The following is a 17,439-nucleotide window of genomic DNA, read 5'->3' as shown; positions in this document are numbered from 1 at the left end:
CACTGTCACTACACTTTGCCAATTGCGTTAATTCTTGACAGTTGTAGCAGACAGACGAGCATCACGGCAGTATGTGATAAATGATATCAAATGTGGATAACAATGAAATGATCTACACATGTAAATAACGGAAAAAGAACAGAAAAGGACCGCAAAGTGAAAATAAATACGAAATTGAGTTGATAACATAATCAAACAAGTGGAGGTAGCTTATTGGCGCGAAATTCGCGGTCGTCAATGCCAAACAATTGTTGTCATAGACTTTGGAAAGCTAAATGCTTGTAATGAAAGTCACTTAGCGTGCATGGGCGAAAGCCAGGGGCTGTTCGGGCTACCAAGCTGTCTCGAATTTGTGAAATCATAACTGTGACTTATTCCGATGTCGTAGGTGTCTCTTTTCTCCGTTATCACCAGGTGAAGAGTCACATAATTGTAAAATGCAAAATCTACGACGGAAAAGTGACAAATCGAAAGTATCGTGAGTGCGTATATTATGATGTATGCATAGGCATATGCAAACTAGAGCAATAGAGGAAAGAGAAACGGAAGAGCAAAGATGAGTGCTTAAAAAGAAGGATAGGCAGGGTCAGACCCTCAGATGTTCAACAATTCACAAACGAATAGGTGTGTACGTGTGCTGATCTTTGTAATTATAAATTGTGAATACATGTGACTAATATTACTTTTTATTTTGTGCATGTTATAAGTTATAAATATAAACAAACAACACTAACCCGATAACATTAAATCTAAATACCAAAATGATTAATTTACTGTGTTTTTGTTATTTCTTACTTCTGTTTTTAGGTATTCGGCTGAATAGTGATTAAATTATTCGGTATTCGGCCGAATAGCAAAGAATAGGCCAAATACCGAATAGTAACCGAATATTCGTTACATCACTACTATTGATGTTCACTGATCACATCCATGTTCATGTGTCACTAGTGAGCATTACCAATTGTTTAGCATTGGAACTGTTGGAGGTTAGAGCCTAAAAAATTATTTAATGCCAAAGTAAAAAAACATACAATAGAAATGAATGTTTTGAAAAGAAAGGTATTAGGATTTCATGAATGTATTAGGAAAATGGTGTTGGTATCTTGGTACTGGGACAAGTAAAAAGATACTAGATTAGTATAAAAGTACTAGCTGGAACAACACTGCTCTTGCTTTCATATTTTTCTATGAGTGTTTGTTTTTATTAACATTTTCATTGTGTTCAAAAAGGATTTTTCCTTAGTCCTCAGAGCATTTGTCTTCTACATTTCCAACAGAAATCTTGCTGCATACTACTACCTTATCGTCATTTTCTAGAACTCAGTAAAACAGGAAATCAGGTAACACTCACATCAAAACTAATTTAAAACTAGCAAGACCAATATTCAACCAAATATTTTGGATATATTACATTCATGTCAGTTTATCTAATTTGACTTCTGTCATTTATAATTATATATGACTAAATAACTGTAATTTACCTGTATGCTTTTTCTCTTGTGTACAGCCCACGCCATTTCAAAAGGTTTAAATGAGGCCCACCCGTTTTAGAATTTAAATAAAATGAATTTAGTAGAACTAGATGTGAAGATTTGTTTAGATAACAATAAAAGAAAATTAGATTTTGTAATTTCATGCTGGACAAGTTTAACACTAGTATTTATAACATTTCCTTGTTACTTGGTTATGTATATTTACGTAAAACACATTTGCGGAACCGCCACGAAAGTCGGAATTGTGAGTGGGTTTACGACCAAAGTAGGTTTTGTGTTGGACTGACCAGAACAAGAAAAGTGATCAGAAAATATACATTCTCGACCCAAGACAAGCAAGCCTGTGTTCTTAGATGAGAAAGTATACAATGTAGTGCTTTCTTTCTTTTTTTTCGTGACTCTGGGTTCTATGTTTTCTACAATACCCCATGTAGATGGAACGACAATGCCAAAATAACTAATTTTGCAGGCTTTCAACAAATTTCCACCTCTCTTGGGTTTTAAAAATAGATACTTTGCCACAAATTGTTTGAGTGTATCAAAGTCATATATGCTATTAAAACAATTCTACTATACCAATATAAACAATTATTATTTTTTTAATAAACTTATTATTGACGGTAACAATTAAGAATAAATTATATAATAGGAAATAGTCATGCCTCTGAGATGCGCGTGTAGCCCGTCTGGGATCTGCGAAAACAGAGTTTTCCTATGAAAATAACAGACAGCACCAATAAGGTCAGACAGACTATGCTGGCAGCGACGAACGCACCAGTGGAAATCAGTGGCGGTTGTGGTTTCTCAGAGGGTATCAGCGTGGTGGCGTTGATCATGTAACCCAGAGACCAACCTACGTTGAATTTGTGTATCTGCAAAGAAAAATTTAATGTTTTTTTATTAATTAATGTTGCTGCCAAATGATCAAAACATTTTTAGGAACCAACACAGGCTCATAAAGTGCACTTTGGCTTTGGACAAGATTGAAACTTTCTTTTACATTATCCTGCAACATGTCAAAATTTGCACGTAATCTGGCAAAGTTGATTAAAGTTGAAGATTTGCGTATTTGTACTTTGTTTTATTCAATTTCATCCAACAGCATTTTTGTTTGTTTTATTTTCTGGGACGGATAAATCTGGCTTAACCTGCATTCACCCTGTGGCTCTAAGAGGATCTTTTTCTATACCTGTCGCAAGTTTGCCAGGCCTGATGCATCCGGGATACATGATATACAGTACAAATTTTTATGCCAAAAGTTTCTCATACCAGATTTCATCTGGAGTCCCTGGAGAGGAGGGCCTACTATTGGATATCTGGCTGTCAAATTCTTACTTCAAGAACCCACACACTTATGACTGGTGTAAATTTTTTATCATGATTATGAAATTACATGTTTTGTTTTGTCAAACATCATAAAGGTATCAAAAAGTGAAAAAGTACATAAGTCTCTTATCAATTCATGAGCAGTAATGGGTATTTCAATTTGTACCCATTGTAAGTTTGGTTGGCCAGGTCCATGACCGGAGTGGCCAGACATATCTGGGACTTACCACCTGCAAAAGCTTTCCTGAGTTGTTTGCATGGATTTCATCCATGTCAGTCGAAGTGGCAGACCAACGCCCGACTGCCTCAGCCCTCCAATTATGTACTTTAAGTATGTTGTAAGTCAAAGTTACATACCACAAATCAATTATTTCTTTTTATCTGTTAATTTTTTTTGTCTATTTTCCAAAATTTTAAACTTGTTTCTATACATGATCATATGATGGCAACAATTTCAGTTGCTGTAGAAAATTACTTAAAATGACTGTTATTATATAAATACAAACTATTTTTTGTAATTAATGTCTGATCAAGAGAGTTGTTAAAGATTTACCTTATTTATAAATGCTATATTTCTCCACGACGTGGCATTGAACCCGTACTCTTCCGTCAGAACGTAAAAAATGTAATGAGCTTCGAAACAGAAATTGCTTACATATTCGTCTTCTTCGGGATCTATCTTCAGTGCCTGAAATTAAAAATACACAAAATAAAGTTTTATAGCTTAAAGTCTTGGATAAATCGTAACCAATAATGCATTTTTTTCCTTACATCCTCATACGAAGTATTGCAGAAAGTATTCATTGCAGTTTCATACTGTTCCATGTTGGAGTCCGACATATTTATCTTCAGAAATTTTGCTAGATAATAGTATGTCGATATTGCCTAAAATTAATATTAGAGTGAAAACTTGCTCGGGAAAGTAACATTTGAATGCATTCTATTGTAGTCGTACATCTTACCATGTATTTTGCATCCGTGAGCGACTGGTGTAAAGGTCTGAAGCAGTATCTATAAGATTCTTGACAAACCGAGAAATTCATCACTTTTGCAACTGCATTTGCACATTGTGCGGTGTCTCCGAGTCCATTGAAAATATATGTATTCTAAAGTATGTAATAATGTACTTTGTTTAAAAGAACTGGTATCTTATCAATTTGTTAATAAGTGTCATGCTAAAGCACTTACCATAAAGTTTAAATCCGAATCAAACCAGTTTTTGCCATTCTCGTGTACTGAGCATGGATGATTGAAGAGAAAATCTGCAGTGTAATTTACAGTGTCTCCTGTAAGTCCACACGGATCATCTATGATGGTTTTGTTGACATCCTCCTATAAAAAAATTTATTTAATTAATTATGGACCGTTGCAAATAGCATAAATGTGATCACTTTCTGCATAGAGAAAGGATTTTGGTGAAAATTCATGCATAGCACCACTTGTGTATTACATATGACAGCAAAGGACTAGTGTCGGGAATTTCTTGGCAAATCTGAAAACACTTTGGATGCAGATTGACCGAGATTCTAAACTCATCAATTGAGAGAATATTTAACAATTGGACACACCGATTTGGAGGAAACTAAGACACAACCACATGAACAATGACTGTTATAGTAGATGCTGATGTTGGAACTGCTCGCTTGATTGTGCGTGACCTAGGTTACTAGGTGTGCAGCTAGCAAGTTCTTAGCACCCTATTGCCAGAGAGAAGGCTAACTGCATAGTAGTGTCACTGAAATATCTGATGCAGCATAAATGAGAATATGATTCATTTTTAATGAGAATTATGGCCAGAAATGAAACATGGCACCATCAGTTAGAACCGGCTAGCAAGTTGGCCACTATGCATCTAAAACACCTGATACCAGCTCCAAAGAAAAAACATCAAGGTGACTGCCTCTTTGGGTGAAGTGATGTCAACTTTCTTCTTTGACCACAAAGAGTCTATTGTTAGTAACATTTGAGAAACAAAAACAAATTCAGAACAGTACAACCAAACCCCCTGAAAAATTGCACAGGATCATCAAAACCAAGTGATCCAGTAAATCGGCACATGGTATCACCTTATTGCATGATGACATAAGATCGCTTACTGTGATTAACATTGGACAGGCTTTGATGGGAGGTCCCAGTTAACCCACCTTACAGTCCGTATTCCTATGTAATTTTTCTTTCTTCAATCCCCTGGCTTCCAACACTAAGCAAATCCACTCAGAACTTCTGCTTGAAATTTATATAAAATCAATTACAGGTACTGCTGTTAAACAGGGACCTACTTTACTAAATGCGAAATCTACTTTTTAGTCTGTTTAGTTTTATTACACAGTGAATGGGATGGGTTTTACAAGGAACCATGTACAGTAAAAATATTTGTAAATTCTGCTATTTTTTTATTTTTGTACAGTGCATAAGAAAAGAGTTATGTCAAACAGATGCACATTAACAACAAGAAAAGTATGACATATACCCAAAGATTCATCATTTTGGTTCTTTATTAAGTACATAATTACAAAGTATGAAGAAACTTACCAAAACAAGAGCTGCATGATACCTTCTGATAGCTTCGTTCACTCCGAAACACAGGTAACTTTCGGAAAATATGTCATGTTTATTGCCGTACAGTGTTAGAGTCGTGACTGTGTCATTTTCAATTTCTTTTCGGTCTTTGACTTCGTACGCTATTTGAGTGGACGCTCCTCCGAGATCCAGGGTTCCCACTGTTGAATTCTCTTTCTTTTTAAACAGAAAAATTGAAAATTAATTTTCATTATAACTTTTATTTGTTTTAGTTAATGTTTACCTGTTTGTGTTCTAATTTATCAGACAGGAAATTTGCAGTGGTCCAGGCAAACAATCCTTCTGACTGTCCACTGATGATGTCAACGTCTTTCACATCATAGCCATCAGTCTTCAGAGTGTCGTGAATTGACACAAGTATGGCTTTTGTCAGAAGTGGATTGGTCAAGCTAGGAAAAGAAAACTTAATGTAATCAGCAATGATAATATTTTTAAGATTAAATTTTGTACTTTATAAAAACTTACTTTAGTAATCTCATCCCTGCCGTTGCTCCCAAGTAAACAGGAGTCGTCGATATTCTGTTATCGGGTACTGAGACAGACAGATTCTTCAGACAGGGCAAGAGACTTTTCCCAGCTTCCGTAAAATTTACAAATGTGTGAATTCCGCCTGAGAAAAACAGAACTTAAAATTATTCTATATCCGAGGCACGTCTTCTTTTGAGAATATGTGGGGCAACTATAATTAAAGTAGTCCTATTCAAAGGACTCTAGCTCAAAGCAGTAAGATGATTGAATAGCATATACATAAATTGTGGTGTCAAGAGGACGCAGAAAAAGAATTTGCAAAGAAAAATTTTACTTCTGAGATTGTCCCCTAGCGGATAAATGCCACACTGCAAGCAAAGAAATGTGAAATTGTGATAATGTTGCAACATTGACAGACCTAAAGGACAGTGCTGCATTGCATGTACAAAGCATCATGGGGGAACAGATGCAGTCAGCCATTGACCACTGCATCATCTGCAAATTTTACACCTAATCAATGGTGGAACAAATTTTGGCATAAATCGGCTTATTGGTTGGAGCTATGGTGTCCTTTGAATAGGACAACTTTAATTATGATCACCTAGTAATTTACACTATTAAGACTATTCTACACAAATTGGCATTTTAAATTTAACTTTAACTGGATCTTTTACTGTGGCTCAGTTGTTGATTTTTATAGGGTGCGTTTACTTCTGAGCTAATAGTGCTACTTCTGAACACCGGAAGTGACGTCATTTGCATGTGTATTTGTGCTTACATGTCCAGTTCGAAAGTAAACGCAAACGCTAACAAGAAATATGGCGGTTTCCTGCAAATAATATTGCCAAAGCTGCTATTTTAAATGTTACGTTACAGATATAACTACTTGATTCCGAATCGGACCAGAATGATGTTACTGTAGAAAAAAGAAAAAAGAAAAGTAAGGTAAAATAAAAAAGATAGAAATTTTTATTGAAGAGACTCTACCTTTTTATAAGCCAACCGATTTTAAACAACCTTAGACTTACAAGAGAATGTTTTGAAATCCTCCTCTAAAAAATAAGCCCAATTATAGACACCAAAATTACTTCCTCTGGAAGACGACCCGTGTTCTTCAAAAGCAGCTTTTAAGAGAATATTAGATTATACATACATATAATACATATTTAAAACAATTGTTTTACCAAGTGAATGGATGTGACGTTGTTTTGTTGTGGTGTAACTAAACTGACTTGTGAGTTCAAAATTAACAAATAATTGATATTAAATACAAAACACTTTTTTTCTTTCTTTCTTTCCTCTAAGGCAGGGTATTGGCGATCGTTTTAATATGTTTAGATGGACTGCGTGGAATATTTTAAATAAAGTTGTTAATTCTTTCTTACAAGTTAGTGTTAAATGAAAATGAAAAATGATCTCTTGGCCAGCACACAGCAGGATGATGTAAGAATAATGGACTTTTTTATACCCAATATAGTTTTCCTGGAATTAGCGGCACTATTGATGAAAAGCATGTGGCTATTAAGACAATTGAAGAAGCAGTAGCCTATTTCAATAGAAATAAGTATTACTCTGTCATCATATAAGTTTAGTTTGTAATGAAAAAATGGTATTCAAATGATACAATTTCTTGAGAAGTCATTTCCCATATGTAAGTGAAAATTCATTCAAGTATACAAACTTATGTAATTTTGGATTATTATTAATGCTGTTCATTTCTTTACGATTTATTTAATGCTCTGAACATAACATTTCTGAAGATTCCAAATGCGTATTAGGTAAACCTCACTTTTAATCATAAACAATGAATCGAACTTAATTTTTTTCACATTAATTAACTCTGTTTATGAAAAAAGTCATCTGAAGTTATTGAACCTTACAATGAAAAAATATCATTGTAAACATTTTACACAACAAATAATTGAAATTTACCAATACAAATATTTTCTGCCGTTTATTTTTCGAAAACAAATTCCATTTTTAGTACTTTGTACAGAAAGTAATTTTTTCATGAGAGCAGCCATATTGAATTAGTGCAAAGCTCGACAACGAACTAGCTAGCACTCCGAGCTTGCCAATTTCGCTAAACATGACGTCACATAGCTCTAAAGTAAACGCCAATGAGCGTGGCACTCGGGCGAAAGTATACAGGCTGAGCGTGCTGATAGTAAAATTAGCTCAGAAGTAAACACACCCATAAAGAAACAAGCTGCACAAAACACATTCAGAAAGCAATACACATTTTAAGACAATCATTTACCATCTATTTTACAAGTATCGATCTGCAACACTTCTCCGGTTCCTTCATCTTTGTCTCCTTTCCATCGATACAAGGTGACTTGCGTATGGGTTGAACCGGCATCCATAACAATTCCATACTGAAATGTTTTCAAAATATTCATTCAAAATCTGTGGACTAACATAAAATTCTTAGAAACAATAGCGATGAAGGATAAGAGGAGTTGGCATTGATACAATTCACAGAAAGTACCTTCAATAGAAGATATATTGTCCATAACAAATATATTTTAGAAATTCATATTTTCGACACTGCTATACTTTTATTTCATATTTCTTACTTTTGTTGTTTTTATATATACATTTTAAAGGAGGGTACTCACATCATAAGGTATTTCTCCACCACTTAAACTGTGCAGAAGGCACACCGTAACTATTCCACAGACTGCAAGAATGCAGATGATAAAAGCTAGGACCCTCCACTTCAACATGCTGCTTACATTGTCGGCATCACCTGAAATAAGATTTCTTATTAAAATAAGTAAATCTGCAAAATCAAAAAACACTACCACCTTTATTTCAACACAGAATTCATTACTTAAAAATGTGTTCTGCTGTTAAAAATATAGACAACAATTTGAATTGAAATTTAAAAAAATATTTCTTACTCCTACAGCCTAAGAGCAAAGTGGATCCGTCTTTAATTCCTAAACTTTCTAGAGTGACACCAGGTTTTAGCGGTTGATAATACAAATTATATAAACTGACATTTGGGGGGAGTAACTGCATGCCCTTCTTCTTGAAGAAAGATTGGATCACTGATCCTGGCGTGGAGGAAGGATTGCATTCAATATCCAGAATGCCGTTCACCGGTTCCGTAAGAGAACTCTGAATTCTGACTTTCATCGCAGACTACTTGTGTTTTTTAACCTGAAATTTTTAGAATTAAATCCCAAATATTGATAGTCGCAACTAGAAGATAATGTTTTGAGCTTAGTAAGACTTAATTTTTAATATAAACTTCTGTCTTTTTAGCGAACGCATTAAAGTAAATACTCACTTTACGTATGTTTTTATCTTAATTGAGCACTCCCCTGCTTCTGAATATCCATAAAAACGCAATAAAAAAGATAGAAGTTCAACATAACCGGGATAATATATTGAAAAACAAGTTTATCAAATCTCTCGTCTGATAAGTGAATAATCGTAAGTCCAATGCGTTATCTACAAGATAGTCATTCTTGAATATTGACTATTGGCTCATCTATACTTAGATCAAACACCAATGCTTCTATCCAATCATAGCTGGGTAATTTTTATTGACAGATTTCATGTAAGGAAAGATATGCACTGAACGTCAAATAGAAAATAGTACTTTTGGCCAAATAGAAAAAGTCAAATTGAACAAAAACTTCTTGGTTCTATTCAATCTGACGAAGAAGCCAACTCATTTAGGGACAAATACTCTAAAATCATTAAATTTAATAAAAACAAATGTTGCAATTTGGTTGTTACTGTATTGTATGAGTATGCAACAGGCAGGAAATTCACTGCACTTTTCTATTTGGAATAAATAAAAATTCCGTCAAAGCCAAAATGTAGGCCTTATAGATATGAGTGTAGTTTAATACTGTCGGCCATTCTCTTCTTGTAAGTTGTTATAGAAAAAAATGGGTTCCTGTGACTACTGTAATCTAATGTTGTAACATGCAAAACTGTTCTGATTGTTTCGATATCAAATGCACATGAACATTGAGGCAGAATGAAACATTGCACCATATTTACATAAAAAGGAAGCCAAATGAAAATTTATTAGGAATATTTTTGGCTTCCTTAAAAAAGCAGTTTGAGTTTACTTTTATACATAAACATGATGTTTAAATGTACAAATGGTCAATTCTAGTATCATTTATGTTTCAAAGATGTTATTGTCTACTTCTTCCACATTAAATGAAATCACAGTGCTTTTTTCATTGGTATACTATCATCAATTATTACCACTACTATTAATCAAATTAAAGTGACACGTAACTCAAATTAAAGCTAGTTCCACACAAACTCAGGATAGTCCAACAACTTACAGATAAAATACTAAAATCTTCATTAAAAAGAACAGACAGTACATAATTAAAAACAATACAGACACATAATAAAATTATACAGAAGATTTAGAAAAGACTGCAACCCATTTTTATGGTCTTTGTTAATTAAAAACAATAAAATTGGCAAAAAAACAATATAATATTGAAAGATGGTTCTGTAATTTTTATGAAATATTTTTTATATGTACAAAAATGCAGTATTGTGAACACAAAATGGCTGGTGGGCTATGAGGAACACAGCCATAGTGTGTGTGTGTGTGTGTGTGTGTGTGTAAGTATATTTAAAGTAATGTAGGGGATTATGTATATACATACTCTGTAGTACATTGGGACAAATATTTTTTGTAAGATGCATATTTTTGAGCTATTTCCCAAGAGGAACACAAAATGGTACTATTGGTTTCATAGTGGACAGCATTACTGTCAGCAAAAATGGGTCTTAAAATTAAAATTGCATAATCTAAAATAACTGGATGTGATTCCAAATTTTTAAATGAAACCACACCTTGGGAATCCAGCAAACTATTTTTAAGTTATTATAAATAGTTTGCTGGATTCCCAAGGTATGATTTCATTTAACAATATCTTGTAAATAAAAATATAAGTTTGCAGTCTGCATCATTTTGATACTATTTTTAATAAGAGAACTGAGATAAACTACAATGATAACTGAAAAAAATAGGTCAGAACTTACTAAACTGTACAGAATTGAGCAAAGTTTCACCAGTTATCAGAGAGATCCATCATTTAAAATGATAAATATTCAATAAAAGTTTCTTCTGAAACCGCCTAATTCAAATAAAGTTTCTTCTGAAACCGCCTAATATCTCATGCATGATTTTTGTCGTAGTAAACCACTCGTAACATCAATAATTAGCCAAAAGACTTATAATGCTGTCGGAAATGTCTTACGATGATTAATAATTTTTAATTGTCTTGCACACTCTTGGAGATTTTTATAATCCTGAAAATACTAAAAATAAGAAGGATAGTGAGAGACTGAGGATAAAATTGGAAGAGGCAAATCCAAACTGAGATGATGATAAGAGGAAAAGAAGATCCAAGTTGAAGACGTAAAACAAGAAGAGATTTTTTGGAAGGTGGGAGTCAAACCAAACAGAAAGGCATTTAAAATATTAATTCATATGTTCAGAGCAACAGGCATTTATAAAAATCAGATCCATTTTCTATATTAATAATTTCTGAATTTTTTTCCTCAACTAACAGAAATAATGTAGACAAATAAAACTGGATTATCTGTGTTTCGTAACAGTCACGTTTTGGCATATCTTGAAATTGTATCTAAGAAAAGATAAGAGATCTGTTGATAAATATTTGTACGTATTTTTTTTGTATGAACAAATGTTTTTGATAAGAATTAAACACAAGATACACAGAAAATCCATCTTGTAGATATTTTTATAGACAATTATTTTATCACAAAACTTTATAAAACAGAAATATTTATAACTTAGGAGCTTAAAATAGAAACATATTTCAATAATGCGGTCATTTCTCATTTAAATAAAGTATAATGTAGATCAGGGATAGTCAACCTTTTTATACCTACTACCCACTTTTGTATCTTTGTTGGTAGTAAAATTTTCTAATCACCCACCGATTCTGCAGTAAGTTAATTTAGTGCAACTGCAAAGTACTTGTGATTTTTGAGTGGCGGTTTAGTAAAAATATATAGTTAAATTTATCTTTTTATTTATATTTTGCATATGTTTATAATACACAGAAATTTTTTTGCCAGTGCGCCAAGTGTTTTTTTTACGTCAAATTGAAAAAAGTAACTAAATCTGGCAATGCTAACCCAACCACAAAACGAGCNCTGCTCACTTTTGTATCTTTGTTGGTAGTAAAATTTTCTAACTACTCACTGGTTCCACGTAAGTTAATTTAGCACAACTACAAAGTACTTGTAATTTTTGGTTTAGTAAAAATATGTAATTAAATTTATCTTTTTATTTATATTTTGCATATGTTTATAATACACAGAAATTTTTTTGCCAGTGTGACAAGTGTTTTTTTTTTTTTTTTTTATGTCAAACTGAAAAAAATAGTTCTGGCAAGGTCAACCCCACCATGAAACGAGCTCAACTCGAGAGATGGCCACTGTTACAGTACAACCTGCTCCATCAGTGAGTCATAGATGCACAGTGATAATGGAAAGTAGCTTTGGCATCAGACAAAACTCCTACTGACCACCACAAAACCCCTACTGACTACCACTGATATAGATCATCAGAGAGGGGTTCTAAGATGTAAACCACTCTAAAATTTTGCTACACCATAAAGATTAAAATTTGAATAATGCTGCAGTATAACTGCAGCATTATTCAAATTTTAGAATATGTTCAGACAAACAGACTGTGCAAATTGATGCAGTTTTGGATGATCATGTAATCTGGGAGTGTGATAAAAAGGGAAACTGGTCTTGATGTTATTTGTGTCATCATTTTTTGCGTCTAGATAAAAATTGAGGGAAGATGCCTCAAAGAGAGCCATTTCATTATATGGATGAGTTATTAAAGGTTTCATCATATAGCTATGTACAGTCAGTTGATTTTGTATCATATTGCAGCAGAAACTCAACAAGATGACACAACCATGGATCAAATTTGGTGATGGTGGTCAGAAGAATAAAACTACATTATTATAATGGGACTGGAACACCAAGATAATTATCATTACATACAGATCTTACAGAATCTTTCATAATTTATTTGTCACACAATAGAATGTTGATGTATGTGGAACAAAGTCACATTCTCACCTAGCAGCTCCAATTCTATAGCATATTTTGATTATTAGTCTAATTATTTCCATAGTAACAAAAATAAACTGGTACCTTAAAATAGTCTTAGTGAATGAGCCCATATTGCCTCATTATCCTCAAGATGTTTATGTTACTATTGATATGGACTTATAATCAAGAATGGGTGAGGCCGAGATGTCTCTTGATGCATGAACAGAAAGAGGGTTTATTATTTGATGAAATATATAATATGCAGCATTTCTCAAATTACATTAATTTACAAACTAAATATGGAAAATTAATAATGGAATTTGATGATATCAATAAATTATATAAAACTTATCTATGATTATAGTCAGATTGATAAAATTTAGAAGACGGATAAAATATAATGAATTCAAAATATTCTGGTGTTGTACAATCTGTGTAATCAAGCAATTATATTATATATATATATATATAATTGCTTGACAATTATATATATACTGACTCAACAAACAGCACTTTATACATTTTATATTAAATTAAACATTGAAAACTGGTTCTGTAAGTGTTGAATCATAAATTGTAAAAAATTTCAAGCTTTTTGTTGCAGCTTGTATAAAACATTCTCAAGACTGACTTAGTTATGCAAATATTCTAAGTCAGTCGTATATAATAATTATCGTCTACATCTTTATGAATTTGTTTGATCCGTGCCTCCAATGACTATGTATTTTCTTCACTCCAATGGTACTAAGTGTAAATCTAAACTTTCTCAAGCTTACAGATCCATCTTCAGAGAAATTCAATACAAAAATAAAACATTCAAATACCTATGCTGACTCAAAGCCATTCAATCAGTCTCTATTCATCAGCATGCAAGGCGGCACACCATCCAGAGAATCAAAGCAATAAAAATAATTATATAGTGACAATTCATGTACCACAAAACATTCCAAATACTACCAATACCTACAAACAGAACAAGCGAACTAAAAAGGGGGGACATCAGGTCAATATACCCCAGCACACAACTACATAAACATAAATTAATAAAGAAAATACCAGTGCTATCTATTATTTTTCTCAAGTGAAACATAGGTTATATTAAAATAAAGAAAAGCCGGAAAGTAAACGGCTCATCAAAAAGTTCCCAATTTCCCATTACATCAGTCCACCACTATACAGGAAGGTAGTCTATATGCGAATTAATTGTATTACTAATATATTTATTTACATTAAATGAAGGAAAATTCCATTTGTGTTTGTACTAAATAATAATATATTTTATTGTGGAATGTTATAAAATAATTCATTGTTTAGCATCCTGTTGGCTCATATAACAGGATCTGTTACGTCAAAAGTATTTTGTAGACAAGATATCTCATCTCTTTGCTTAGTAAGTGAAATATCAAGGACAAGTTTGGTATTTGAAGAATGTTCTATCATTCTGACATTATTTTAACAGCATAATGAATCCAATTTTATCAAATTTCAATGCATCAAAGACTGTTATCATAAAGAAACAGAAGGGTTGGAATTTGTACAACAGTAGGAACAGGAAGGTTATTGTACAACAAACATTCATTTTATTGAAAGTTTGTTGTACAATTCCTGTTGTACCTATTTAAACTTTGTTCTAACCTCTTCCTGTTGTATGTATTGAAAGTTTATTTTTAAGATATACTCTTCAAAGGTCTAATTAATGTAACATGTCTCAGTCAGCTACAATAAATCTGAAACTTTCCCAAGTATTTTGTTTCGTTATTGTTTTTTTTTTTTGTGTGAAAGAGTTCGACAACGTAAATATTTATTTTGTTTTGTAATTAAGAATACTTTATCAGACTTTCTATAAACTAAAGTAATAAAAGTTTAACACACCATCACTTCGACGCCATGTTTGAGAAAAGACGTGTGATGGTTTACGAAGTTCTCTCCGACTAGCCACTCCACCGATTCTCATTTTTATCTGTTACTATTATTCTCATGGGTGTGTTAAACGATCTACGTCACAACATGAAAATTTTCGGTAGTTACGTCATAAACAATTGCACATTCTAAACGAACACGCGGCGTAGAAACGGTAGAGCATGCTTATAACTCATAGCGCCATCTGTTGTTATAAAACGGCGATTTTGAAAATCGCAATTTAATTTTATATATACTTTGCAAGAATATTATATATAAATAATTTAAGACTATATTATTTATATAAAATTAAGTAAAAAATTATTTTGCCTGTCGTTAAGAACGTAGAAAACGTTAAATAATAATACAAGTCATACTAGATGCATAGCGTCGCGACATGTCGCGCAATTCGCGCTCGACTACCTGCGATTTCTAAATTTTGCGTATTTATATCGATTTATCACTTAATAGATGAAAACTAAAAACTAGAAGAATTATATTAGCGATTTAACTTTACACTTTTGAAATTTTGCAGAGAAATTACTAAATAATTTCATCCACGTGCGAATTCAACAGGATGTTCTCGTCGCTTCGGGAGCGCGACAAGCGACGCGAAAATTCGCGTGTTTACGTATTTTTAATTTTTTTTTTTTTTTCAATTAAATCACGTAAATGTTTATTTAAAATTTATTTAGGAATAAAATGACGAGAGGTACGAAAATTTCAGTAAATTTTATAATTCGAAACAACTTAGAACAAGTAACTTTACCTGGTCATTGTAGTAGCTGTCATGGCAACGAAGTAACAAAACATCCACAACCAAATACTGTAGGCAGAAAAAATATCCCTAAGAAATTTCCCTAAGAACTGAAATTTTCCTAAAAGGGAATTTAAAATTATCAAAAAAACTTTTGTTTTAATACTTTATAATAATATATAAATAAAAACGAGCATAAATTTGTTGTAATACGTTTATTGACGTTAAAATATTTTAATTATCGACGAATTGGCTATTTTTTTTAAATTCAAACGCAAATGAGGAAGTTATTTCATTTATTTACATTTTATACAGTTTGAATAATATGAAATTTTTATTAAAAATCTATAAATGATGTACGGGAAAGAAATAATCTTGCCGCCATATTTATATAAGTCAAAGTGATTTTGGCTGTTTTTTGGCTATTTCCGCTCTAAATAGTATAAAAGTATAATTTTAATCGTGCCTACTGAGGTTTACGCTAGGCTCACAATACGAGAAGATGGAGGACTCAATATAGCTTAGTCAGATGGCCCATAAAATTCTTGTATCAGCTCGCTCCAATTCTATTATGGGTCCCTCATAGTGGCAGGTTGAAGTAGCAATAGAAGAGAATATTTACTATTAATAGATACATTTTAAAATTGAAATAGCTATTTTGGGGAAAAATTACACGGGTTGATTGATAAGTAAGCTTTTCTATGGCGGGATACCTGCGACATGCCCGGATAGAAACCCCAGTATTTCTCTTTTCTTCAAAAATATTTGTGCATTCTCTATGACTGGGATGGCAGTGAATGCCATGAAAAATCTGTGACTTATCTCAGCAACATAAGGTGTATTTTCATGGTCTAATAATTATTTGCTGCGTGCAATCTGTTAATTGTTAAATTGTAGTACAGTAATACAGTACTTCGGTTTTTTCGTCGAGTTTTTCAACGAAAAATTTGACTCTGTTTTCGTCGGTTGCCTCGGATTTTGTCGGCGTGCCTTGCGACCTTGCTGCTAATTTTGCGAAAACAAAGGGAGACCCACACGTTTTTATTCTTAGTGTGGCGCGTTGTGTGAGCATTACCTCACGTGTCTAGCCAAACAATTCCATTGCTTTCCTTTCCTTTTAGCTTCATCGTGGAAACAAAGAAAGTTTGCAAAGCCAGCAATCCTACAAACAATGCCAGGAACACGATTCATTCGAAGGAAACCGTTGAAAAATTCGACAGCGGCATTAAGATTGTGAAATCGACCGCATGTATGAGAAGACGTCATTTACGATAAATTGCATTGTTGCAAAAAAGGAAGCAATAAAGGAAACAGAAATCGCAAATAATTGAAGATGTCGAACAGTTAGTTATTATTAATTTGATCAATCAAAAACAGATGGCAATTCTGTTTCAGAGGCCATCATATTAAACTTTTATATTTATTTTATATTAATTCCTTATTGTTTTTTACTATTAAATGCTATATTCATTTTCTATAAAATGTATTTTCGGTATTGTGTTTTGGAGTGTCTAAAACGAATTAATTGGATTTACATTGATTCGTATGAAAATAATTGCCTCGGTTATCGTCGGGTAGCGAGAGATAATTCCTTCCGGGAGGACTTTTAAGGGTAACGTATAAGTCAGGTGTTACAGACATGGAGAAACCCCAGAAAACTCTACATGGCCAACCTGTCTTGGAGTTAATATAGAGTTTCGAGGGCGGATCTTTTAAAATTCCGAATTTCAAAGACAAAAACCTTCTCTTTAGTATTCTTATGTTTTCACTACTGTCATCACATCGGTTCGTCACTATCTCTGCCTCCAATGTGCTGCCATC

General features: G+C 32.9%; 1 protein-coding gene across 5 annotated transcripts; it reads right to left on the bottom strand.

Annotated features, from left to right (window-relative positions):
* Positions 1–2,079: 2,079 nt before the first annotated feature.
* LOC111619723 (ectonucleoside triphosphate diphosphohydrolase 3-like) lies at positions 2,080–15,699 on the bottom strand. Of its 5 annotated transcripts, none has more exons than XM_023361512.1 (12): positions 15,631–15,688; positions 8,774–9,035; positions 8,489–8,619; positions 8,128–8,245; positions 5,865–6,009; positions 5,623–5,788; positions 5,352–5,555; positions 4,008–4,151; positions 3,782–3,925; positions 3,591–3,704; positions 3,373–3,507; positions 2,080–2,365 (listed from the first exon to the last, which is right to left on the bottom strand). In XM_023361512.1, the coding sequence occupies exons 2-12, from the start codon at positions 9,009–9,011 to the stop codon at positions 2,150–2,152; spliced, it is 1,755 nt and encodes a 584-aa protein (XP_023217280.1). In that variant the 5' UTR covers positions 9,012–9,035; positions 15,631–15,688; the 3' UTR covers positions 2,080–2,149. The 5 variants fall into 5 exon arrangements, with proteins under 5 accessions (XP_023217280.1, XP_023217281.1, XP_023217279.1 ...); XM_023361513.1 differs by lacking the exon at positions 15,631–15,688 and adding an exon at positions 14,835–14,851; XM_023361511.1 differs by lacking the exon at positions 15,631–15,688 and adding an exon at positions 9,166–9,302.
* Between the last annotated feature and the right edge of the window lie 1,740 nt (positions 15,700–17,439).

The sequence above is a fragment of the Centruroides sculpturatus genome, unplaced genomic scaffold (genome assembly GCF_000671375.1).
Source record: "Centruroides sculpturatus isolate CEXI.00-Female unplaced genomic scaffold, Cexi_2.0 scaffold141, whole genome shotgun sequence".
NCBI classification, from domain to species: domain Eukaryota; kingdom Metazoa; phylum Arthropoda; class Arachnida; order Scorpiones; family Buthidae; genus Centruroides; species Centruroides sculpturatus.
This window is presented reverse-complemented; position numbering and strand designations above follow the sequence as displayed.

What these genes read in the sequence shown, in the direction of transcription:
- LOC111619723 (XM_023361512.1), bottom strand. Translation starts at nt 9,011, where the DNA reads ATGAAAGTCAGAATTCAGAGTTCTCTTACGGAACCGGTGAACGGCATT. An exon ending in ATCATGCAGCTCTTGTTTTG is followed by an intron (nt 4,152 to 5,351) that starts GTAAGTTTCTTC and finishes ATTTTTTTATAG; the next exon opens with GAGGATGTCAACAAAACCAT. An exon ending in ATTCGGATTTAAACTTTATG is followed by an intron (nt 3,926 to 4,007) that starts GTAAGTGCTTTA and finishes TACATACTTTAG; the next exon opens with AATACATATATTTTCAATGG.